Raw genomic sequence first — 25,652 nt, 5'->3', positions numbered from 1 at the left:
GTGATCAAGCCTGTGATACAGTCTATTAACCATGTTAACCATGTCAATATCATGGGCCAGATGTATGAAATGTTTTATCAGTCACAAACATTCCAAGTTGCAAAACCGGAATTTGCACGACTGCTAAAAATTATTGTGAATGAAATACATCCATTATAGGAATCTGTAAAACTTTACTGACTTCTTAAACGGGTTTAGGAATGGATGCAAAATCACAAATTGGAAGGTACATATTGTGGGAGTCCCTACCAAACTGCGGTTCCGACCCCCTAAGAATAAATGGTTAGTGACAGGAATTTTGAAAACATTATTGCTTTTAAAAAAAAGTTACTATTTGCAACTGCTTTTTGAGACCAGTATCTTCGTACATCTGGCTCATAGTACCTTTTGCTTGAATGACCATACCTCAGTCAATACTTTGCACAGTTATTGTTACTGCCGCATATATGTGTTAAGGATAGTGGTGATACTGTACCAGGAGAAGACAACATAATACAATGCAGAAGTCAGAGAAAGAGGCAATGCGATAACAATACAACAGGATGACTATGTAAATAAGACCCAGTTAAATTAATTGCATCCTTATTTATCCTGCACAAATATCCTAAAACCTGGCATGGATCCTCCCGGAGCTACTTTGGGATTCCCTATGAGGATGCATCACAGTATGTACATAAACTAATCACCCATCTTAGAAGAACTATAGCCTTTCTGAGAAGATTCCTTCAAGTATTTCAAAAATTTCACATTTTTCCCCTGAATGTAAAGCTTCATGTATATTCAGTGGAAAGGAATGAAAGTCACAGACAAAGTTGACACTTGATTCGTGGGCCCTTTAAAGGAAATACAAAACTGCAAGACACTGAAGATAACATGTGTAGCCTAAAATGCCTCAACTGGAAAAATATGCCAAACAAGGCCGTTTTGCCCAGATACTCTGCACAAATCAGCCGAACATCTCCAGATTCAAACACAATCAGGAATGAGGACAAACCAGGGGAATCTGATGAGATTAATTCGATCCTTCCAGTTATTTGCCATTCCCAATTGGACTAGGGCTGACTCAGAAGTTGCGCTCATCTTGTGCAAGGAAGAAACAAAATGAGGGCGTTAGTGCAGGAAAATGTACTAATGAGCACTTTAATTTCTTTTTTTTAACGGAAAGGTCTCCATGAACCTGTGATGGCAAGCAGCGCTTCCAAGAAGTGCCCTTTGGTGAATACCTCTTGAGGGGACTGTTAATTCAATGAATGTCAACATTATGCACCTAATTGTCTGAACTCAGACAATTTAAGGCAGCATGTACGCTGCCCATAAAAAGTAATTCAAGAGATGTTTATCCGTTCACAATCATGTTGTTCCACAAGGTTGAAATGTGGGTACAGTCTTCAAAGCTTACATATGGATCAGAACCATTTCTCATCTAACTTTGGTACCACTCAGAGTCTTATTTCCATTGTCCCAAATAGGGAAACGCTATAGGACTTGACTATTTAGCCTGTCTATTGGAAGCAACATTTAGAAACAGTATAGTTCTTGGCTTTTGATCAGAAAAAATATTCAGCCACGTTAACACTGTGGGTACAAGCATATGCCAACCGCTGTCCAAAGATAAGTTGAGAAGAGTAACAAAAGCATGGAAATGGATAAACAATAATCTTCTGACATATAATATACAAGGGTAGGACACCATGGAACAGCTAATGATGAAATTGTGCATATTGAAAACAATAGCTACTGGGCACGTGCTGAGTGAAGAAAAAGGCCCATGATGTTGTGATGTCTTTCCTGCTCTAATTATTCATCACTGAATCACAGAAACGTAAGAACAGGTTCGAGATTCAAGTCCTCTATTCAGAAAGTCCTCTATGAAGAACAATTTAATAAAGAGCATGTATTAAATAAACAGTAGTAGGTTTACCATTGGCCAGGCAGGTGGATAAAGAAAACATATATGACATTCCAAGGTTTAAATGAAAATGTAAACAATGTTTGCAAATTTTGAGTAAATGTTCACAACCTTCAAAGTATCTAAAAAACACAAGTCTGCATAAAAAATAATAATATATATAATGGATGGTTGATGCAAAAAAGAAAGAAACAATGTTAGCAGTTTTGTAAACAAAAGATGTAGTACAAATGTTTCCAATTAATACCCTGGTTACTAGACTGTAGTTCATAGCATTGACTCCAACTCAAAACACTGGTGTTAATTCGAGGTTTGAAGAAGTCTCAAAACCTTCTAACTAACTAAGGCAATATCTCTGTGACATCTTTCATTTTTTGTGGGGTCCACAATGCTCTAATTTAGCCCCAACTCTTTTAGTTTATACATGGAACTACTTTCCAAAGAATGTAAAGGAATGATACACAGATGACAATCAAATCTATCTCACAACCTTATCACTGATTGACATCCTCACTCTCTGATCTCCACATTCAATATTTAGGCATGGAGCCCTGAGTTCATCTTGTTCACCCCAAAACTAAAAAAAGTTAAACCCAGAGCTGTTAAAACAACTAAATATTGCAAACGCCCACACCTACATTTCCCACTCTGTAACTTCACACTCAGGATCACGCTGGACTCTTGTTATCCATGATCTCACATGTAAATAAAATTACCAAAATGGCAAACCTTCACTTTCGAGCCTTGAAGAAAATGAATCTTGTTTTATTGCTTTCTCTTCTAACAAGAGCAGCCCAGACCTTAATCTTGTCAAATCTAGGCTTTGGTAATTCTGTCCTAGTGAACACATCCCGTTCCTCCCTCTTGCCACTCAAAATGACTGAACTGGACTGGGACAACCAACACTTCGACCGAGCTGCAGAAGCCCCCCATCCCCTTACAATCCAAACGGGTGATTAGTCGTGCTAAACAAGAACCCTGATTGATTGATGTCATCAATCTCTTCAAACTATCAAATGGCATGATACTGTTGAGAAGCAAAAACAACCTCCTTTTGGAAACCTAAACTTCAAAACCACCCATGCAAAGCACCAGTCTTTCTCAGGAGCTGCTACTCTTCTATTCAACTGTCTTCCCATCAACCGCTGGACTAACCAAATGTTGCTGTCATTCCTCCAGCATCTAAATTCACACTCAAAAGGATCGGTTGTCTCTTGACTATATATGTCAAACTGCTCACCTTCCGATTTGTGTACCCACTTTCACCCGGCCATTGTCTACCCTGCTGTGTATTAAGTTCTTTGTTCTCCTCCTTGATTCCACTTGTGTGCTTTAGCTATTTCCCCCTCCCCACCCCACCACTGTTTTTGTTATATTATAAAGAGCCCCTACACCTTGTGGTGCCTGAGCATTATAGAAACCTGTTATATAAATGAATAAACAGCTATTAGAAAGATAGATTTAGGAGTGATCCATCTCAATTGAGTTATAATGTGATGTCATACTATATAAATTCATTTAAGTTGGTTCAAGCTACAAGTTACAAGTTACTGTCAAACCCTGTCAAATCTTTCTGAGAGATTCTATGGATCCCAGAAACCATTAAAGAGCAATTCCATCCAAGGCTACCAAGAATCAAAGAAGAGCTGAGAACTCCGATTTGTCTGCCTTGCTCGGGTTTCATCTTTCAATTTGCTCTGTAAACACACTTTGGGTCGCAATAGAACACTAGAGTGTAAGCTTCCAATTAGACTTTAACTTATCATTCCCTCATTCTACAATACATAGACTCTACTCACCCTCAGTGCCTACAGATAACCGAAACGTGATACATAGCTCACTATAATACAAGTAAATAAAAATGACTTCCATTGTTGGAAACTGGAGGATTCCTTAATGCAAGATGCATACTGGGGAGAGGTGTTACCATTGTGCCATCTGTCATGTGGCTTATATTTCCTTGATTGTCTATGTGTGTTCACCGAGGTAACTTGGTTCAACCAGAATTGTATTTTTAAAGATAAAATGAACATACCTTTATTCAACTGTATCACTGCGTACAACTTTGTCCTGTACTTTTGGCAAACAATAATCTGTTATTTTGTTTTTAAGTCTTACACTTCATATTCAAGGCCTTTCTAATTGCACTAGTGTCTTGTCTCCTAATTCAATACCAGGCTTGAAAGTTCGATTTCATATATATTCAATACAACTACAATAGTGAAAATGCATATAGCAACTGATGATTATAAATATCACAAAAGGTATATGCTACTGAGCACAGTTGTCCATGTGCACAACATTCATTATATATTTTGGTCAACAGTTTTTTTCTGAACTTACCATTGTGTTCTAGACCGACAAATGGTTCCTTCTGCTGCATTTCTAGCTGCTTCTTCGCTTGCCTGCAAACCGGGCACCTGTGGGATCAGCCAAAACACAGAAATCTTCAAAAGGCCCAATTAAAGAAATGTAAATGTCGGACAATGAACCTGCACTGGTTTATACAAAGACAATAAATAATAATTAAAGCAGTCTATCCAGATCTGCCATCTCTTTTTTGAAAATGTTTTGAAAATGTTAACATCTTATACCCTGCAAGTCAACATTCTCCTCATTTGCAGCACAGTGACCCATGGTTGTGTGTGTCAAAACAAACACAACAACGTGCCTGACGCCGCTACCAACCATGCCAGTCGCATAAGTGAGGACTACCGCAATGACGCTCACCTAATATAAAGGTTCCTGAAATATCCCTGTTGGATTCCAAGCTCATCATCTAGTGGCTCCAAATACTTAAAAGAAATTCTACTGCCAGTGTTGTTCCTAATACTGCCTATGTTATTACATCCTATTTGCACATTAACTTATACATGTTTTATTAAATCATATAAGCTCTCACAATTGCACTTCCAAGATGTGGAGTCTTTATTTTATTGTCAAATTTAGAATATATGTTTTAAGAAAATTTCAAATGCTGTATAAACATTTTATCAAATCAATTTCAGTTGACATCTGTATCTTTGTGATGCGACCATCAGAATATGCGAGGTGAATTTTGCTGTACTTGCCCAAATTTGCAGAGTTGCTTGTCCCGTGGTGATGCAAGAGCCTGCTTTGCTGGTCGGAATGACACTGTTCCCTCGTAGGAATGGTGAGACAGAAATGTCTTGAAACCTTAAAGAAAATCAATAACCCTTTATTTGTTTTGCCTTTTATTGCCCCTGTCTGTTTATGTGTCAGTTACTTCTATCAGGGGTGGAAAAGTGAAAAGTTCCTTTACCATTCCATCCCTCTGCCTCCAAAAATCAATAACTCATATTTGCTTGACCCTGCCTTGTCCCCATCAATCACCACCATCTTTCATCAGGGAAAGGAAGGCAAGTCATTACCTGGCCTTCTAACTTGTCTGTTCAGAAGCCTTGCAATATGCTACACTGACAATCCACTGAAGTTGTAACTGTCACATCCTTTGCCATAAACCAATTAATTACAACTTTTCTATTGTATAACCCGAGCCAAACCTTTCTTTCTTGTTTTAAGTCACATACACACAATCTATACCTACTGCTTTCAGTACATATACACCTTGGATTTTCTATTTGCAATACCATTTATATATTGAATAAGAAACAACCTTCAAGCTGATGACAATTTGATATTTAGGTCTAGTTTTAGTCATTACTTTTTGATTTTGCTACAATTATATGTATAACAATATACTGACTTATTGCGCCTTTCACTGAGTCCTCTTAATATTCTGAAATATTATTGTGTCATTTACATTTCTCTTCTGCCCCAATACCGCATGCATTGCAGGCAACGGGTCAGCCCACTTTAGCCACTCGATAACCTCATTGTGAGTAACTGCATTCTAACCTTTTACAAGGAGCACATTCACAGGACAACAAGATCCCTTCATTGCCAGGGACTACAATAGCATTGTGTGCTTTTTGAGACTAAAAATATTTTTTTGCGCATAGCCAATTTTCTATTAAAGATTTTCAAAGTAGCAAGGGCCAGACAGCTTTCCCACAATGAAGCTTTATAAAAGTCATGCCAAAACAAAACAAGCATGTATAAAGCCAAATGGCTGAGTCAATGCCAGACCTACTGGCTCTTTCAATGCTTGTTAATAAAATAATCTTTGACAAATAGGGCTAAATATGTGATGATTAGCTAATTAATTTTTTTTTTTACATTTATTACTTTTTTGTTGCACTAGGTAGCTGGAATTTTTGTAGAGTGTTGTGTCCCACTACTCACCGAGTCAGGCATTGACATGTCATATGCATACTCCAGTGAATAATGCATGCCAAAGTAAGTAAGCTCTCAAAAATAGTAACTCGAAAAAGTTTGTATAGGATTCTGTATGCTTCATAATAGATGACTGATATATTTTGTGAAGCAGAGGCTCCTCCTCAATGGCAGAGAAGCATTGCCCCACTGGGCAAGAGCCAGTATTTTTCACCTTCTGGCTCAGCCAGCAGTACAGGGAGGGGCGGGGCTGGGCCATGGGAGTTGGGAGGGGGGAATGAGGGGAGAGTGCACCTAAGTGCGTATGTGTGTTTGGCTGGCCATCTGAGGCCGGCCAAACACACATGCACACTTAGGTTTCTCCAGCCCAGCTGTGTTTAACAGCCAGGCTGGAGAAACTGCACAGACCCCAGGGCTGTGTCTGACTGCCGCTCAGACCTATCCTGGCGCTGCTTTCATGCTAGCTTTTGCATGAAAGCAGCACCAGGATTGCTGGGGAGCCTATGCTGGGACACCAGAAGAGGAGTGAGGCAGCAGGAGTCGGAGGGAGGGCAAAAAAAGGTATGTTTTTCATTTTTATTTCTTTTTTTTTGTTTATCCCCGTCCTCGTCAAATCATCACCCCTCTACGCTCCCCCCCCCAACCTCCCATGACATTTGCGGCAGCCACCTCTGATATTGAGTGCCCTTGTGTCCTCCTTAGTACAAATTTTACACATTCCAGATCATGGAGGTTGTAAATTAATCTGGCTGATTTGCTCTGACTGCGTTCAGAGCTCAAAGTGTGTTAAAATGAATGAGCACCAATCAGGGCATCATGCGTAAGTTGGACATGCATTGAACAGGAGCTACAAAGTGTATCAGCTGAGGTGTTTAGTTGAGAGGCACACAGAAATAGAATGGGGAAGTAAGTGTTGGCCACAGACTGGTGCCACCGCACCGGGTACTGACTTTGGGAGGGGGCGCCCTGCTGGCAAGTATATTATAGTTTAAAAGCCCCTACTGCAGCGTTCCTTGCCTCCAGCAATTTTCAGACAATAATACAAATGTCAAGACAACTCTGGTGACAACTGTTTAGCCTGGAGAGAGTTCGGAATTTTCTCTAGTTGAAGCTTTAAGGTAGCGCAGGGTTAATATGTCTCTTGCAAAGAACATGCACCATGAAGATCACAAATTGCACATAACGCAAATAGGTCAGTGTGTCACTGCTTTTGTCAGAGGTCCTTTCGTTACTTACAGTTTATGAGTTAAAATCCTTAAACTATTCAACAAATCAGTATGGATGACGTGACTCCTACACCTTGTAGCCCTCTATACTTATGTAACAATTGTTATATACTGATTTACACACATATGATTGTTTTTCTCTGTGTAATGTGTCTGCGATTTAAAGTGCTCTGACACCCTACATTGGACAGAGTGGTGGTACAAAACCAATTAAATGCATCTGAGAGAGAGTGGTTAGGGAAACTTTTGGGGCACTTTCAAAGGATGGTAGTGAGGGAATCCGTGGTGAAGGCGGTCATAGGAGGGGGGCTAGCAAACACTGTCACACAGGGCGCCACCAGCCCTAAGGCCAGCTGTGGCCACAGATATCATCAAATAGTAAGCATCCATGAAACAAATTGGCAGAATCGCAGTAGAAGGATCCACACTTAGTGAAATTAAAGGAATTTACACAGAATGGCCTATAGGCACAACATCACTAGCACATTTACTACATCACAGCAAAGTGCTGAATGCATATGAATGGATAACTAAAGAGCCACATTAGGGGGTATCATAAGGTGCCAAAAGAAATGAAGTTCAGGGAGTAATAAAAGCTTTGTGGGGCTAGAAAAAGAAGGGTGGGAAAGGGATACAGACAGATGGTGCTTAAGACATGATTATAAAATGCTACCATTCATACTTTGAGGACCTTGGTGGGTGATTCTCTGCTATTGCACGTATATATTTAAAAGTTTTAAAATACAATTCTTGTAGACATCGTGGAGATTGTACCCCCTTATTGAGGGGTGGTGAGTTGCTTGGAGGAGGAAGCTTTCTTTTCTAGTAACCTGCATAATGCATCATTGTTCCAGTGACAGATCTCTTTTTGGTCTTGACTACAGGAACACCAATCCTGTTAGGGTATACCTACCAAAAACAGAAGTATGCAGAAGGAAATGATAGCACCCAAATAGCGGCAGTCACTTGACTAGATGTGGGGAGTGAAAAGATGCTAAGGAGTAAACTATTTTGGATGAAACGTGGGAAGATGCTAGAAACCAAATATTCGTATTGGGTCCTGTGAGACTCATACATATAACTTAGATATTGATCAATCATGTTCAGAAGCAGTTGAGTGAGAAACAAAATCAGTAGTATCCTAAGCTCCAAGTTAGGTGCTGTCAAGGTGATGAATGTGAATTTGGTGGAGTGGTTTGATTGTTTAAACTCCACAGCAACAGGTAAAAAGTTATTGGAAATGTGTAGCCAAAGTGGAGTAGTTTTACAATGCTGTCTGAGCTTCTACACATAGTTTTTATTTATATGCATACATATTTAACTTTTATTAGCTAAGATCCTATTTCATGAAAATGCATTTAAAGAAATTATATGTAAATAGGGCAGGTATATGTTGACAGAACAGAAGCGATCAGTCCCTTTCGCACACACATGCCCAATATTACACTTAAATTGTGTTTAAGATCTTTCTCTCTATATAGCCATAACACATACATAACAGTAGTATAAAATGGTGCTTAACCCTCACTGGCGGATGACTACTGCTCTCATGTCATGACAAATCCCCCAGGTTCACCTCCATGAAAAACAGAGTGGAAGTTCAATATAATAATAATGCTGTAGGAGCATGCCAGGCGTATGTGAATGTAGAGAATAGAATGCACAAAATCCCTTTATACCTCCTGGGCTCCTGCTACCACTTACTCTCATCATTATATGTAACCTACTCCATAAAGGGGAGTGTGAATGCCCACTGGCCATGATTCCTTGCTACCAGCCTTCTACACTTGGCTAGCAAATACACATTTTCTGCCAGGTTCATACCTCAGCGTTTTCTGGGCATACACTTAGGTCTACCCTATGCTCTTATGATGTTTGACTTCACATGTCAAAACTAGAGCACTATAAAAGTATCATTCCCCAACTTAATCATACAGCCTTGATGAAGTGTGAGTTCTGGAGGATAAAACATGTTGACTGCTTACTAAAAAACCTCTGTATGATTATGTACATAGTCTGGAGTTACTAAATGTGAAAATAAAACTTTATTGTAATTTAGATTGACCATCTTAAATGTTTCATGGACTAATTTTGTAACATTTCTAACCAGCCTACCATGTTTTTCTCGGACCTATTTAAAACAGAAAAGATGGTATTCAACCCAGAAGGAAGTCAGGCACGAGGTGAGACCAGGGACCACAACCTCTGTAAGTCCAGGCGCTTGATCACTAATCTCCTATGGAAATGCCATCTATTAGATAATCTAACAACTTTTAGGTCCATAATGTAATCTTTAGTTCATAAAATATTCATATCTCATCTGTTTGTTAAAGTATGCTGCATGTAAGTGCTTATCTTAGCATCCTACTTCACTCAACCTTTCCTTAACAAAGGTATTTACATTCTTGCCAGAGCACTAAATCAGTGTTGTGGCTTTTTAAAGCATTTTGTGGGATGTGAATCAATGATGACTGTCTAAGGTTGTTGAGCACATCACAAGTTCACCTCATAATTATCTAAAACAAATGTTGCATCCATTACATGCATGTTTGATATTTTCAGGGTCTGCAACCATGCAAGAATCCACTTGAAATAAAAGGATGAATGACTGAAGTGTCTTACAAAGCCAGGTAACTGCAGTAAGAAGCAACAAGTTCAAAATACTCTGATGCATGATGCATACTGCCAGGAATCTACACCAGTATGTAAAAACAATAATCCTGGGCCATAACAATGTAAATTATCAAAGGATTTCATACAAACAAATCCTAACTATTGCTGGTATCCTTATTAGTCATATTCCATGTCCTCCTCTTCTGGCTATTCCAGCTCACTCTCCACTTGAAACTTTTTCAGACCTTGCCCACCACAAAGATAGAGAAGAGAAGTGGTTGGAGAGTTCTAGCACCAGAGTAAGTGTATCGATGGTATACTCTTCAACATAAAATTCATACATGGAACTTTTATTGCAAGAAGCTAAAATCACTAACGAGAGAGAGAAGGGAATTAAAGGAAGCTCTCAATCAAAGGAAGACCTTAAATTAAAACAAAAAAGGGTTGCATGACCTCATCCTATCTCGAAGAGGATTCTGAGGAAAAACATAAAATTCTGATTTTCTCTCAAACCACACACAACACCTCAGGACGAGCAAAAACTTTGAATCATCCTTTAACCTTGGGACATACTACTTGATACTCCAGGATGAAGTTACTTTATGTGAAAAGTTCACAATTTATGTCACCACTCCACAGCAAAAACACCCAGAAACACATTTAAAAATTCAGGACATGTTATCCTCCATTAGGCACTTTGTTAACCTATTTTAATTAAGCTTTTTAAAATTCATCTATTAAGAATAATAATCATAATTTTAAATGCAGTTTCATACCACACTTTCTAATGTGCCACAGAGCATTAAATATCATATCTCGCTATTATACTATTTGATGGTACTCAATTTATCAATTTGTAGACCAATTTAAGACTCTTGCTGGTTGTCAGCAGAGAGCCTTTAATTCACTAATCCATCTTTCTGGGATGTCCTTAAAGGGTAAAATCCCATAACATTAAGGAAAGCTGGAGTAGTTCTTGAAAATCTTCAATAAGACCCAAACCTATACACACATGCAACAGTGGAGACTATCTTTACTGTTGAGAAAGTATGTTCCAGATAATCAGGTACAGCATCACATGGGTCTGTTTCTGGTGTTTGTCGTTTACTATAATAATGGGTTTACTGTCTCAGTACCTGAGATGTCATATCTGGATGGACCCATCCATCGATTCTTTTCGCTGGTCTTTAATACGTCGCCATAGAAACCATATCCCATCAAAGAGACAGAGTACTTCAAAAAGGTGTTGTTGTGGTGGGCTGAACATACATCCAAGTTCTGTGAGTCACCTTTGGGAGAAAAACATAATTTCTGTTAATATGAATATAAGTTTCAGGCAACAACTTGTCACTGGACTGACTAAGCAAATGAACTCAGATCAAGAGGCCTTCAAAGTCACAGGTCAGATATTTCATTTAAAATGTTCCAATTAAATGATACATAATAAACACACAAACAAAATGCAGCATAACAACTTTCATTGCTTGCAATTCAGAGACTTAAATACACCTCCTCTACTGCAATTGCAGCTATGATTTGAATTTGCACCCAATTAATGCCAGTAATTGAGCAACAGTCACGGAGATGTTGGAGTAATGTGGGTGAACACTTGAAAACCCCTTTAGTGGATTTTAGCAATCTACAGTGTGCAATTTCAAGTGATATGGATTTCCCACCACGAGTCAACTAGTTAAGAATATACTTTTTAATTCAACAAAAGTCATAAATTAAAAACAGAACGACCAACCTAAATGTTGGTAGACTGCAATAGAAAAAGTTACATACCTTTAGTAACAATCTTTCTGGTTGATATTCTATTTGCTTACAGATTCCGCATATAACGAATTCTCCCACCTGCCAGACTGGATTCAAAAATGTGAAATAGCTCTCCTATGCTAACAGGTGGAGCCAACAATCTGTCTCAACTCTGGCTCCTCAACAGACATGACATCACAGAGCCACAGAAGGTGGTAACCGGCACCTTTTGTTTTTCAATGCCCTTGGAGGCTGAGACAGAACCAATGAAAGAAGTAGCAATGCAGTGGAGAAAGTCAGTCAAAACAAAACTCCCAGAGAATACCAAACACCTCTGGGCAGCAATGCAGGGACAGATGGTGAGGAATCTCCAGGCGATACATTACCCACCTGAAAAATCCTTATTAAAGGTAAGTAACTTTTTGCTTCTGATGATGAAAACGTCTACATGCAGATTCCTCACCACATGATTAAATATCAAAGCAGTACCCCAAGGCTGCATGTCTGAGTGGCAGTGAATCATGCCACAGGACAAGTCAGACACTCTGTTAATTAAATGGAGGACAAAATATCATCAAAGACATAAAGGTCAAGCCACAGGTCAGCTATAACTAAACTCAATGAGTACCAAAGGATAAGTGACAACAGATAAACAACCTTGGCCCCAGGCCACTACCCGACAGGCAGACTCTTACTAGATGCCTAGTGCATAAAAAGGGAGTACCAAGTGAAAGCTACTGCTGCTAAAGCAAGCACACCTATTCCAAAGCATTCTAGGATACTGGTACTAAACCCTTGCAATGGGTTCACATAGTGCAGGGTTCCTAGTAGCAAGGGCACAATAGCATCAACCTTAGGAGAGAAACACGGGGGCGTGGCTAGCCTGCCGGCAAGATGGCCGACACTTCGTGAGGCTTTGCCGGGCTTAGGGCATAATCCTACATTTCTCCTATTGGAGCGGCTGCTACAGCGCTCCATTGGCCAGACGAGTCCTCGCTGGTGGCGGTGCTCCCATTTCTTCCTGATTCTGGGCTGGTGGAGGCTACGAGGCGGCTGGCTGCGTGCAGCTGAGGGGCGGGCTCGGGCCTGTGTTCGGCCCGTGGCGCTGGGGACATGCCCCTGTGTTGCTGCCCGCTGGTTGCCGGCCGAGCCTGCAGTGGAGGAGCTGCCGCTGGCTGTGTGCTGTGGCCGGCGGTTGCATTGGACCGTGGCCCTGCTGCCCTGCGACCTCTGCGGCCCTACAGCCCCGTAGGGGGTGGCGCTCTCCTGCCCTTGGTGCCGGCGGGCTGGACGGCTTCTGACAAGCCCGGGCACATGGGCAGCTAGTGGAGGCATGCCTGGCCTTTTAGGACTTTGTTTGGGGCGGCTGCCCCGGACTTGTGTGTCGGGCAGGGCCCCTTCTGCTTTGGAGGGGGCCTGGATGCGGCCCTGCACTTGGACTGGGGCTTTCTCTGGTCTCGCTGGAGGAGGAGCTTGGTGGAGGGCCCTCTGGGCGGCCCTATCGCTGGTCAAATCAGACCGGGGGGTCATTTGTGTCTTTCGGAGGCTGGCGGTGACGTCTTGAGCCCTAAGGAGGCCTGATCTGGGGCTGGCCTTGGTCCCAATGGCGGACTGGTGGTGGGCTGCGTATCTCAGAGGTGGACAGAGACTGGCAGTAACGGATGAGAGGCCAGCTACCTGAGGGGCATCGCACTATTATTGGAGCCTCATATTTGTGGTGCTGCCCCCCCCTGTGTAAACCTGGTGCGCTAGTTTCCTCTTTTCAGCAATTTGCGGTGAGTCTTCCTTTGTGGGCTCTCGGCGGCTGTTAATATGGAAAAGGCAGAGCAGAAGCAGGTGAAGATCTCCTTTGACGGAGGTAGGAGGAAGGGAGGCGTTTCTGCCTCTCAATCAGGAGATCTGTCGGCGGAGGAAGGACCTTCGGACACATCGGTCTAAGCCATGTTTTTGGATCTTACAAACAGCTTAGCTGGCATAGACTCTAAATTAGATCACTTAACTGAACAGACAGACCACATCAAGGCCAGAGTGGATGATCATGATGCTCGCTTTGACCAGTTAGAGACGCGCACTTCGGAGCTGGAGGATCAACGACACGGAGAACGGGAACAATTGTTGCAGATGGAACGGGAGGTGGAGGTCATTCGCAATAAAAAGGAAGATTTGGAAGCATGGTCGTGCCGTAACAACATCAGAATGATTGGTCTCCCGGAATCCACGGATATGGGCAGGATGGAGGACTTTGTGGAGAAAATGCTTGCAGACCTATTTCCTGGAGAGCATTCCAGGATGCTCGTGATAGAGAGAGCCCACTGATCGCTTGCAACTAGGCCTCCACCTGGGACTCCGCCGTGACCCATTATTATCCGCCTGCTGAACTACTGCAATAGAGATGCTGTGCTGCGGTTAGCCAGAGAGAGACGTCAGGTGATCTATAAGAACTCTGAGCTGAACTTCTTTTCGGATTACACCCCAAGTGTGCAGGAGGCGCGTAGGGCCTTCCTGCAAATTAAACGCTCGCTAAGTTTGACTGATGCCAGATTTTCTCTTATTTACCCTGCAAAGCTCCGAGTAAAACATGGGGGCACATTACATTTCTTTACGGACCCAAAGTTGGTGGCTAAATTTGTTAAAACGATTCCCCAGAGGCCTGCGGCTGTGAGGACGGAAGATTCTGGAGCTGAGAGAGCAGACCTAAGTGACAATGATTAACGAACTATGGGTGCCCAAGGACCAGTAGGTCTTGATGATTATAAGGGGGCGCTGCTGTAGTATCTTTGTTTTTCACACTTGCCGCTCTGACATTACACCTGTTTCTTGGGTGGCTAGCCTTACGGCCCTTTGATGAGTCCTGTCACCATGTTGTGGGTCTTTGATTGCATTTTTTCAGGTTGGGGGGGCAGATCCTAGCTTTGACCCGTTTGGGGGGTCTGCGTGGGTGGGGGGGTAGGTCTGTTTGCAACTTGTTTTCTTTTTGTTCTCTGGTCCTTTTATATCTGCTTCTTTTGTCTATGTGCGGCTGGGGGAAGTGGCGTGGTGGCATGGAGTTCTGGTTTTGTTGCTTTGGTGGTGCTGGGTAGGGTGACGCTGCTTCGTTACCTCACCTGGAATGTGCGTGGCTTGAATGATGGGCGTAAGGTGCGGCTCATGTCTGCCTATGTTAAGCGCCAGAATATCGACATATGCATGCTGCAGGAGACGCACTTGGTGACGACTACGCTGAATCGTTTGAAAGCTGGATGGATTGGTGAATGTCATGGTGAGGTGTTGTCACGGTTTGCTGCATAAGGGGCTGTAGTGGCGCACTCAGTGGGTAATAGCGGATCCAAATGGGTGCTATGTTTTGATGAATGGAACACTACTGGATAGGCCTTGCAGGCTTGTCTTGGTTTATGGCCCTGTTGTTGACGACCCTGAATTTTTCTGCGAGGTCTGGTGCCTGGTTGAATTGATGAGGGGTGGCGCTGTTATTTGGGGAGGAGACTTCAACGTGGTCCTAGACCCGGAGAGGGATCGGGAAAGTTCATCCAGGGCGCGACACTCCGCCGCTACTAATGCTTTCTCGACTGTTATGAGTGACGGCGCCTTGATTGATATATGGAGGGCGAAACATGGGGATAAGAGGGAGGGCACATGTTTCAACTACGTACACAATAGCTGGTCCCGCATAGATCGCTGGCTGGGCACGCGGGATGTGGAACTTTGGACACGGTCGGTGGAGCACTTGGCCCGAACTCTGTCGGAACACTCTCCAGTCAAATTGGAGCTGAAGATGCCAGGGGGACCGAGCGCTGCCTTTGCCTGGCGTCTGCCTCAGGGGGCACTCCAGGATGCGGCGTTCCGCAAGACTATCACTCAATATTTTGACGAGAATAGTGGGTCGGTGGATGCTTTGGGAGGCCTTTAAGGTGGTCATCCATGGAGTGTGTCTTTCGAAGCAACACGGGGTGTTACGATCGTTGCGGCGGGAACTGGACGATTTGGAGGCGCGAATTGCTGACCTGGAGGCGACGGGGCACCGTAGCTCTCTATGAGGAGGCCTCTTTGCAGGAAGTTTGTTTTTTGGGGAAGTATGCCAGGGCGAGGCACTATGGAGAGGGAGATAGAGCTGGACGCACGCTGGTGAATGTGTTACGCAAGCCCTGGGCTAGTAGCTTTTTTACTGAAATAAATGGGTTGGAGGGTGAGCAAGTGGCTGGAACGGAGCGAGTTATGAAAGTTTTTACTAGATACTTTATGGACTTGTATTCTGCTCCCACCGAGTTGAATAGTGAGGCTGCGCAGGAATATTTCTCAGAGATCAGCTTGCTCTGGTTTGACAATGCACATAGGGCTTATTTTGATGCACCCTTCTCTGTGGAGGAGGAGAGATTGGCAATTAGAGGCCTGCCCGGCGATAAGTCCCCAGGATTAGATGGCCTGACCCCTGCTTCCTATAAAGAATATTCTGACATACTAGCTCCTTAATTCTTGGAGGTTTATGGTGAGGCGATGGAGACTGGAGCTCTTCCTGCCTCCCTCTAGGAAGCACTGATTGTTACGATTCTTAAGCCTGGCAAGGACCCACATAGCTGTGATTCGTATTGCCCACTCTCTATGATCAACGTGGATAATAACATTTTGGCCAGGATGATTGCAGCCGTTGATGCCGCGGTTGGTGCTCCCTGACCAGTCCGGGTTTGTGCCGGTGCGGCCGACGACGCATAATCTGCGAACGTTCTTTGCGCTCGTGGGCACGCTTGTGGCGGAGGAGGAGGCTGCGGCGGTGTTTTTAGATGCCACAAAGGCATTTGACTCGCTGGCGTGGAAGTATTTATTTGCGCTGTTTGGTAGGCTGGGCCTGAGTGCGTGATTCGTTAAATTTCTTCGATTGCTGTACACAGATCCTGTTGCTCGACTGCGGCTGAATGGCAGTATCTCTGACCCCTTCCCAGTAGCCCGGGGGACCCGCCAGGGTTGCCACCTGTCCCGCTACTATTTGCAATAGCAATGGAGCCGCTTGCAGCCTTTACTATAATAACAGAGGGATGCCGTTCCGGCAGCGTCCAATATTAATCTCGATGTACGCTGACGATATTGCTTGTGTGTTCGCAGGCAGAGCAAGAACCTAGATGTTCTGTTTAACAAGATTGTTCGATTTGGTGCCTTTTCTGGCATAATGATCAACTGGTCTAAATTGGTTGTGCTGCTCCTTACTGCGGGGATGGCGGGCTTCTCTTCCCGGTATCCTATTGAGTGGGCGAGCAGTCCGGTCAGATACTTGGGAATCTGGCTGAGCTGTGATGTTGAAAAGCTTTGGTTGGCTAATTATGGCAAGTTAGTAGCTTGGCTGGAAGATAGGATCGAGGTGTGGCGCTCGCTGCCGTTGTCGCTTATAGGGCGCATTGCTATTGCCAAGATGGTTGTGTTGCCAAAATGTCTATATTTATTTGTGAACCTTCCTCTGGCACTTACTGCTGGTTTCCTGCGGCACCTCCGTTAGGCCCTGAAACAACTGGTCTGGGCGGGTGGGCAGCCCAGGATTGCTTGGGAGAAGCTGACGCCGCCCTTTGAACTGGGCGGCCTTGCTGCCCCTGATTTGGAGCTCTATGATTATTGTGCGCAGGCCCACTTTGCATACTATTGGATTTGCCCCGTGCGCTACCTACCGCATTGTGCGCCTGAGAGTGATGCGGTGTGGCCAGATAGGCTGCCGCAGGTTCTTGGGTGTTTGTCTCGGTTCTGTGGTGTGGATACAGTGGCGTGCACCTCCAAGGCCTGGGCGGCTTTGTTGCGCCGGTCTGAGACATGTGAGCCCTTTGCTCCTGCGATGCCGTTGCTGGATGTCGCCGATGAGAGGATGTCCCGGGATGTGCAGCTGCGGGACTTTAACGACTTGGGTCTGTCTTCTTTGGGAGATTGGTTTGAAGGGGGGCGGTTGACCCCCCCCCAGAGGCGGTGCTTGTAGAGGGAGCCGATAATGCTCTGCATCGGTTATATGTCCTGCGAGTTTATGCGATGCTCCGCGCACGATTTGCGGGTCTCCCGACGACTCTGAGGACCTGCCAGGCGCTGGAGATGTTGTGGTGTGTGCAGTCGCCACGCAAACTCATTACTAAGCTGTATGGCTGTCTGCAGGAACAGCAGCGGGACATTGCCATGTCTGCTAAAGCCAGATGGGAAATGGACGTTGGGGAGTGCATTTCAGAAAAAGCGTGGAAAAAATGCTGTGCACACATGAGAGCACTGTCGCCGAATTATCAGCTGCGGCTTATTCATTTTAAATTTCTACATCGTTTATATTACACTCCTCGAAGACTCTACGCTATGGGGCTGCGTGCGGATGCTAATTGTGAAAGGTGTTGCGCCCCTGACGCTGATTATCTACACTTGGCGTGGAATTGTGGGGAGGTGCGCGTCTTTTGGCTGGAAGTGATGCATGCGATTGCGGAGATGACTGGCTTTGATTTGCCCCTCTCTCCTGTGCTGGCACTGCTTGGACTGGTGGACGGGGTGCCGTTGGGTTCGCGGAGACTGGTGGGACTATTGCTGCTGTTGGCTAAGCGCAGAGTGGCGATGTGTTGGGGGAGAGGCCGGGCTCCTCACGGGGCTGACCGGCTGCAAGATGCGGGGTTCTGCCAGGAGCAGTTAACGATCTTTTGGGAACTGCTCCCTGAGGGCTCCTGCCCGAGGGACATTTGGGCACCCCTGCGCTCCTTTTTGGAGTTTCATAAATGAAATGTTGTGTGCTTTTTTGGTCGGCCACGCACATGGAGGATCAGCTTTGCGGTGCCGCCTGTCTGTGCCATGTTAGTTTGCTGGGATGGATGTCTGTGCTGCCCGTGTAAATCTCTGCCACACTTCATTTCTCTGGTTGGTTGCTGACCTGTTCTTTTCTGCCCTGGGTGCATGGTAGCATTTAGCCTATTTCCTTGAGGTGTGTTTCTAATGTTAATCCCAAAGGCTAGTACATGTTGTGTTGGATGGACCCTGATGTATTGAGCATGAAGGGAATATTTCCCTTACTACATCTTATCACTGACTGGCTACAAACAATTGACGCTTGGACACTGCCAGGATTATCGATGTCTGTATTTGCCCTGCTCCTGGGCTTGTTGTTATAGGTTTATCAAACTGAATAAATAAATGTTAAAAAAAACCTTAGGAGAGAAACACAATACAGATCACAATACGAACCACAGGGGTTAAATGCCACTGCAGCTAAAGAAATACTAAGGTAGCTGAGTGCAAGGCAATAAAACTAACAGTTGCACCACAAATCGCTACACACCGGCCTCCTGGTGAAAACAGAACTAACACTTCAACATTTCTTATGCGATCACCAGAATAAAACTGTAAGTATCAGAGTGAAAAGGCCACAGCAAAGCCCCACCACTGAGTAAGTGAGACACCACTGGAACCTTCAACATACCACCCACAATAGGTGCAAACTGTTAACCCAACCGTGAGAACCAAAAGTGAGCTAAGGAGAACACATCAACTAAGGTGTACCCAAGAGGAGATGCCCTGGCAGCCTACACATACACTCAAGAAGGGCTGTATAAGCAAAGGAAAGCCCACCCCCAGGGAATGTAGCCAAAAAGAGGAACACAGAAACTTCAAGGAGACAAAAGCTCAGGGTCCAGCATAAAAGAAGACCTGCACATTCCCACATGGTTAACCAGTCTTAACGGTCAAGTAGCACCAGACAAACCACAGACGACAGAAGCAATGAGGAGAAACACATCCGATCTGCCATGGCCTGCTACAGCAAACACCAGTAAGAAAGCACACAAAAAACCCTGCACTGCAAGAGCTACCGAAAGGAACAGGAAGGATGGGCAGATGGGAGAATCCAATCATCAATATGGTCCATGTGCAAAGGTACATAAGGCGCTACACACGAAACACTCATGGAAGGTAAAGAAATTGTTACTTACCGGGTAGGAGTAGTCTTGCTGCTTGAAGAATTTTTTAGATTCACATGCTGTATTATTCTGATATCTAGTGGTTGGGTCCTGGGGTCCCAAACTCTTCTCTTCTAGTAGTTTCCTTTCCTCTTATTTGTTTGTTGAGTGTTGACTGTCTTCACCATTTGGTGCTTTGTCCTGCCTTGTCCTGAAGTCAGACACCCATCCTGGAATCCTCCATGTGTGGTCACCATCTTCAGAGACTTATTTCTGGCAATTGCCTGTCCACTCAATGTTACATAGGCTTCCACCTGATTTGTACAGCATTTATGCCCTTATTTAATTTGACTCACCTCAATTCCTCGAGAGGCTGGTGGGTCGCATGAGAATTCAGAAAATTCTTCAAGCTGCAAAACTACCCCTACCAGTAAGCAACAATTTATTTTTGCACTGTGAATCTTTTCTGGATTCACATGCTGAACATTGATTTCATAGCAGATTGTTCACTGTGGCAACTGGGTTGAGGATGAGGTTGAGCTTGAAAATAAATGCTTCAGTACTCCTTGCCTCACTTGTGGTTCCATGTTCACCTGGATATCGATACAGTAGTGTCTTGTGAATGTTTTGTACGGACGACGATGTGACTACCAAACATATGACACGCTGCAGAACGTTTGCCAGGAAAGGTAATGCAGCTCCCTTCTTCCTCGTTCAGTGCGCTTCTGGTTTAGTTTCTAGCTGTTAGCAAGCTTTTTTGTTACATATTTGAATAATCTGAGTTATCCCTTAATGTCTGGGGATGAGAAAAAGAACGGTTTCCCTTTCCTGACTGATTCTGTTATTTCCAAGCAGTACATTACCATCCTACAGGAGTCCACTGTATGCAGTGCTCTTTCGGCATGAGTCTTTGGTTCTTGAAAAAAACTGGGTATTTGGATTGTTGGATTTATGTGAAAATTGGATATGACTTTTGGCAGGAAGCATGGGCTGGTCCTCATGACTACCCTGTCCTTGTGAAGTTGTTGGTATGGCTCCTGTATAATGAGTGCTTGCAGCGCGCTTACCCTGCAAAGCAATGTCATTGTTATTAAAAATGCAGTCTTGATTGTGATCAATTTTAATGTAGCCCTGTGGAGTGATTCAAATAGTTCCTTTGTTAGTTAGGTAAGCACCACGTTCAGGTTCCACATGAGCGTTGGCGTGCTTCTTGCTGGAGCAATCCATTTGGTGCCTTCCAGAAACCGTTTGACCACAGGTGCAGTGAAGAAGTTTCTTCTTATGCATCCCCCCTTGCATAGGCCACTATCGCAGCTAGATGTACCTTTAGTGATGCATAGGTGAGACTGTTGTTTAGCAGATGTGTGAGATATCGCATTACTGTAGTCTCCTGTGTCCTTTTCTAGAAAAGGGCAGGTATCTGGCACCACCGTGTGTATCTCTCCCATCTGTCTGTGTAGCATTTTCTTGTATTGATTTTCTTGCTTATCCGAGGACTGCCATTGCATTCTCAGGGAATCCCAGATGACCAAACTCTATGTTTTAAGGACCCATAATGCTAGACTCAGTGTGTTTGGTTCTGGGTGCAGAACCACCCCGTCAGTCTGTACATTGTTGTCTGTCATCTCTATCAGATATGAGTACTTGCCTCTTTGGGGGCTATGAGAATTAACATCATCCTTGACTGTCTGCACTTGTTAGGCACTAGTGGTAACAGTGAGATTAGGGGAAAACTAAATGCACATTTTTCTGACCAGTCTACCCAAATGGTGTGTGAGAAACGGCTCAGTAAGCATGAGGTGTTCACTGACCTCAGTGCCAAGCTGGTGGAAGAAAACATGTTCCCAAGGTGGTCCAGCATCTTGGATTCCCTGTCTGCGGGAGCGGAAGGGAATACGCCAAGGGATGCTGAGGCTTGGACTACCAAGCTCTCAGGTGTGGGGTGTTGTCTGAGGAAACTAGGGTCGCCATGTTCAGGGCGATGGTGGCAGGCAATCATCCTATTTACAGGAGACCCTGTGCTGGGCTTAGATCACGTTTCCAGCAGGAGGTCCGTAAGTGCTTCATTAAAGGGCAAAAGGGGTTCATAAGTGAAAGCCCCAGGTTGAAGCAGATGTTTGTCTTGGCAGCAACTGAGGGCAGTTCGAGGTCGAGAACCTCCCCTGCCCTACGAACTAATATTGCAAAGAAAACTCCCTCTTCTGCAGCCAAAGTGGGGGGAGAGAGCACGCCAGTATCTGGAGTGGTGTCCAGTCCACTGGCCGCTCCTAGTTCCTCCTACAAGTCCATAGACATCTCTAAATTGGGTTCTAAAGGTTTCAGTGACCCCTCCCACTCTTCTCCCATGCCTGGTTGTGAAAAATAAGTCTCTGGCAACAATGTGGCATCTATGGGTGCTGTCAGCGGTGGAATCAGGAGGGGACTGGCACGACCAGTGCCTGGTACGACCAGTGCAGGTCTGGAGCCAGATCCATGAGACCCCATCGAAGGTGAGGCCGAGTAATTTTTCTCCTCATTGCAAGTTTTGTGAAGTTGCTTGGGGAAAACAGAATTCTCAAGCACAGTGGTTATGGAAAGAGACACCTGTCCATGTAAGCTGTTTTTCACTCAGTTCTTAATTCCCTGTTCATGTGGATGATCAGCCAATATCGCAAATAATCCCCATGTCCTGCAGACGTCTTGCGCCATGATTGCTGAACACTCTCTGTGCAGATAGATGCCTCTGAGTGCGGCAGTTTCCAATATTCATGTTTTGGAAGTTAAATCTTTTGTGTTAAAGGAGCCACTTTTTTTCTCTGATAGGAGTGGGTGCTTACAATTGGATTTGAAGGATTCATTCTGTGAATGGTTGAAAACCATTAACAAAGATTTTAAGTTGCTCTGCTCTAGCACTTGGTGGTTGAATAAGGAGGGTGACTATAAAGATGATACTGGCCTCTTCTAAAACGTGAGTGTTTAATCTGGATATATTAATCTTAATTATTTTCGTACAACTGCTCTCCTGAGTGAAGGAGCACTATGTTCCAGTGACAGCATGTTTATCTTTTTTTGTTTCTTTTCAAAGATTTAAGGGCCTGTGAATATTTAAATTAACTCGTGGCTATTCGAAAACTATTCCATTCAGCATTAGTTTCATCATTCATTGGGGCTAAAGTCAAACCCAAAAATGGGTATTAACCATGTCAGTACTAGGAATGTATTTCTTGAATCACTTCCTACAGGACCTTTACTTATTTAAGTGTTTTTTTACGCGAAGAGGATACTCTGTTTAAGAGGCTTTCAACCAGCACAAAAAGGACAGCCATATATGGATGTAAAATAAACTTACTAAAAAAATAAATCATAAGTTGAGTGTATGATTCTTCTCGGAAATGGTGCGACTAGAATTATATTTCTGTAAAGGAATTATTGAAAGAAACTCTATGAAGCATTAAGAATCAATAATTTGCTGTTTTGTCTGCTATTTGCCCCATGCCCACGTCAATCAGTTATAAGCACTAAAGGCTAGCGACTAACTCACAGGAGGGAAGGGGATGCTGGATCTACAGCATTCCTGCACAACTTTATTCCCAATATGGTTCATGGTTTGTTTCACAAACTGTACTTTTGACAGGTCAACTGAACAAACATCCGCCAACGGGAGAGAACAGACAGGCAACACAAGTAGGCACTGCATTTCCCAACCAGTGCATTTTGGCAAGTAAAGTCCAAAGACAAAAGATGTTGGGAATACACAGATGGGACAGGATGATCGTAACCTAATTGAGCCCACCTCACTCACCTTGCCCTCTCTAGAGCCTTGCACTTGAACAACCATCAGGGAAGCTGGGCGGCCCTCGGAGTAAACATGCAGGAGGAATATTTACTTAGAAATGCTGGATGCACCTGATGAACTGAGCGCCTCGTTAGGTTATGAAGCCACTGCATCACAGAAGAGACCATCACTGATGGGCAAATCTAATAGGGAAGGCTTAATCTCTCCAGGGAACAACTGAGCAAAGTGACTCATGGATGCAGAGGAATCCCCAGATCTGGTGACACCGTCCACTGAATCAAGACCAGTTTGGAGAAGCTGTCCATTGGTGCTACACCAATCACACACCATGTCTGCAAAGGGGCAGGCTGCATGATCTGGAAGAAAAGAAAACACCATCTCTGCCTTTTCCCGTAGGGCATGGGAGCAAGTAACCTACAGGCACATAGTTTCACAAGGACAGGGTTTAAGGCCCCCCCCTTACAAGAACAGTTTTCTTGCCAATACACCCTACCCGCAGAGGAAAGTAGAAAGAGGCAAGGAAGTGATACCAGACCAGGAAACCAAAGGGAGATAAATTCAAGCCATTTATTAGAGGCCGAAGACAAAACGGCTAGCCTGTGTCGAACCAGGCAATACCACAATGTGATCTGAGCACTAACAACTGGAGCCAAAGCAGGCCTACATCAGAACACCCAAACAGGGTCCATGAGTGCATTAGGAAAAGGCAACAAGAGTTGAGATGAGAAGGAACAAGGCTGTAGTATTTCTGTCACCAAGTTTGTCTTCATCTCTGCAACAGACAAGGGTGATTCCAAGACTCAAACCACTTTACACAAGGCAGAACTGAAGGCAAAGGCATCCTCAAAAGGGAGGTATGAGGACCAATTTATGTCAAACACTGACTCCGAGATCAAACCATTGGCAGAACGTATATCCAACTATAGCACTTTCACACAGTTATAGGAAGAAGCAGAATGGCCAATTTTAGCAAAAAGAAGTGGGATTGTGGGAGAATAATGAACTCAGTATTGTGTTAATGAATGATATTCTCTTCTCAAGGATGTCTCGAGCTTTCTCCAAGAAAAGATTCTGCCAACTGCTCATTAGCTGAGTTTTTTGTGACAGTAACAAGTTTCTGTCACATGCTTAGGTTCCATAAACTTGTGCTGAGAGAAAACGTATACAAACTGTCCTAAATTTTATAAATCTTTGCATAAGGTTTTAGTTGACCATTGTCTAGCGAGAGCTCAAATCAGATGAAATGACAATTCTGTTTGATTATTTGCTGCGCTGCTAGTGATTTTTGCATTAAACTCATGTTAGACTTATGGGCTTCTCATCTTGTTGTGTTTGATTTTTAATACTAGGTAGCAACAGAACAGTCTCCTAGCATCGTGGAATGGGTGGGAGCAGAGATGGGAGTAAAGGCCATCACCCCAGGACCAATGCCTAAAAATGTGAAAAGGCTCCCGGAAGTCCAACTAGAACCGCAAAGTTAAAACCATGGTCAACAAGACCACTGAGGGCAACTGACACTGTGTTGGGAGCCACTGGTGGAGGGAAGGTCAAAAGATCCATAGGAACTTTAGGGATTGAAAGTATGCCAGAGGGGGGCAAAGGAAAGCAGGACGCTGCTAGCAAAGCTTGTGTTAATACAGTCACCTGAGGGGAGGCAGCATCATGTGATGCAAAACCTAAAGAATGTACAGCAGCACTGGGCACAGAGCAGGAACAGAGTCATCGGTGAAAGATCTTTGTCCAGTTGAGCAGGAGTCATTTCCAAGAACATCAAAAAGGCCATAGTTGAGGAACAGGGCCCCTGCAAGTGGGAGCAACGCTGGATGAGGGGGAATAACCCTCAATTGGAAAGAGGCATAATAAATAAAGTGTTAAGAAAGTGGAAATAGGCATAATGGTAAACTGTGGTATGCCTCAGCCCTAAAGCTATCTCCCTGGACTCACTCTGGGATCCAGACCTATTGATCAATTGACATGCATGGTCCCTTAAAGATATCTTAATGAACTGGAGGAAGATGAAGGAAAAACGAAGACAAGTAAGAAGTCCAAACCGGACTAGGCAGAAACTGCACCTAAACTCCAATCACTCTCATCACAAGTACAAAAAAATCCAGAAGATTACTTTGGATGCGCATCTAAGAACAAAGATAATAGGAACTGATATCAGTGCACCAGTTGGAGACATATTTGGCTCCCTGATATCTCATCCTGGGAAGGAGCCAGAGTTGAGG

General features: G+C 44.0%; 1 protein-coding gene across 2 annotated transcripts in view; it reads right to left on the bottom strand.

Annotated features, from left to right (window-relative positions):
* CERK (ceramide kinase) overlaps nucleotides 1–25,652 on the bottom strand; it is a 215,725-nt gene that overhangs the window by 22,193 nt on the left and 167,880 nt on the right. For both annotated transcript variants that reach the window (XM_069229725.1, XM_069229726.1), the window contains 3 exons: nucleotides 11,142–11,294; nucleotides 4,981–5,086; nucleotides 4,253–4,329 (listed from right to left, as the gene is read on the bottom strand). In XM_069229725.1, coding sequence (XP_069085826.1) covers nucleotides 4,253–4,329; nucleotides 4,981–5,086; nucleotides 11,142–11,294 — 336 coding nt within the window. The remainder of the gene's footprint in view (nucleotides 1–4,252; nucleotides 4,330–4,980; nucleotides 5,087–11,141; nucleotides 11,295–25,652) is intronic.

The sequence above is a fragment of the Pleurodeles waltl genome, chromosome 4_1 (assembly GCF_031143425.1).
Source record: "Pleurodeles waltl isolate 20211129_DDA chromosome 4_1, aPleWal1.hap1.20221129, whole genome shotgun sequence".
NCBI lineage: Eukaryota > Metazoa > Chordata > Amphibia > Caudata > Salamandridae > Pleurodeles > Pleurodeles waltl.
The sequence above is the reverse complement of the archived record's forward strand: the minus strand, read 5'-3'. Positions and strand labels throughout refer to the sequence as shown.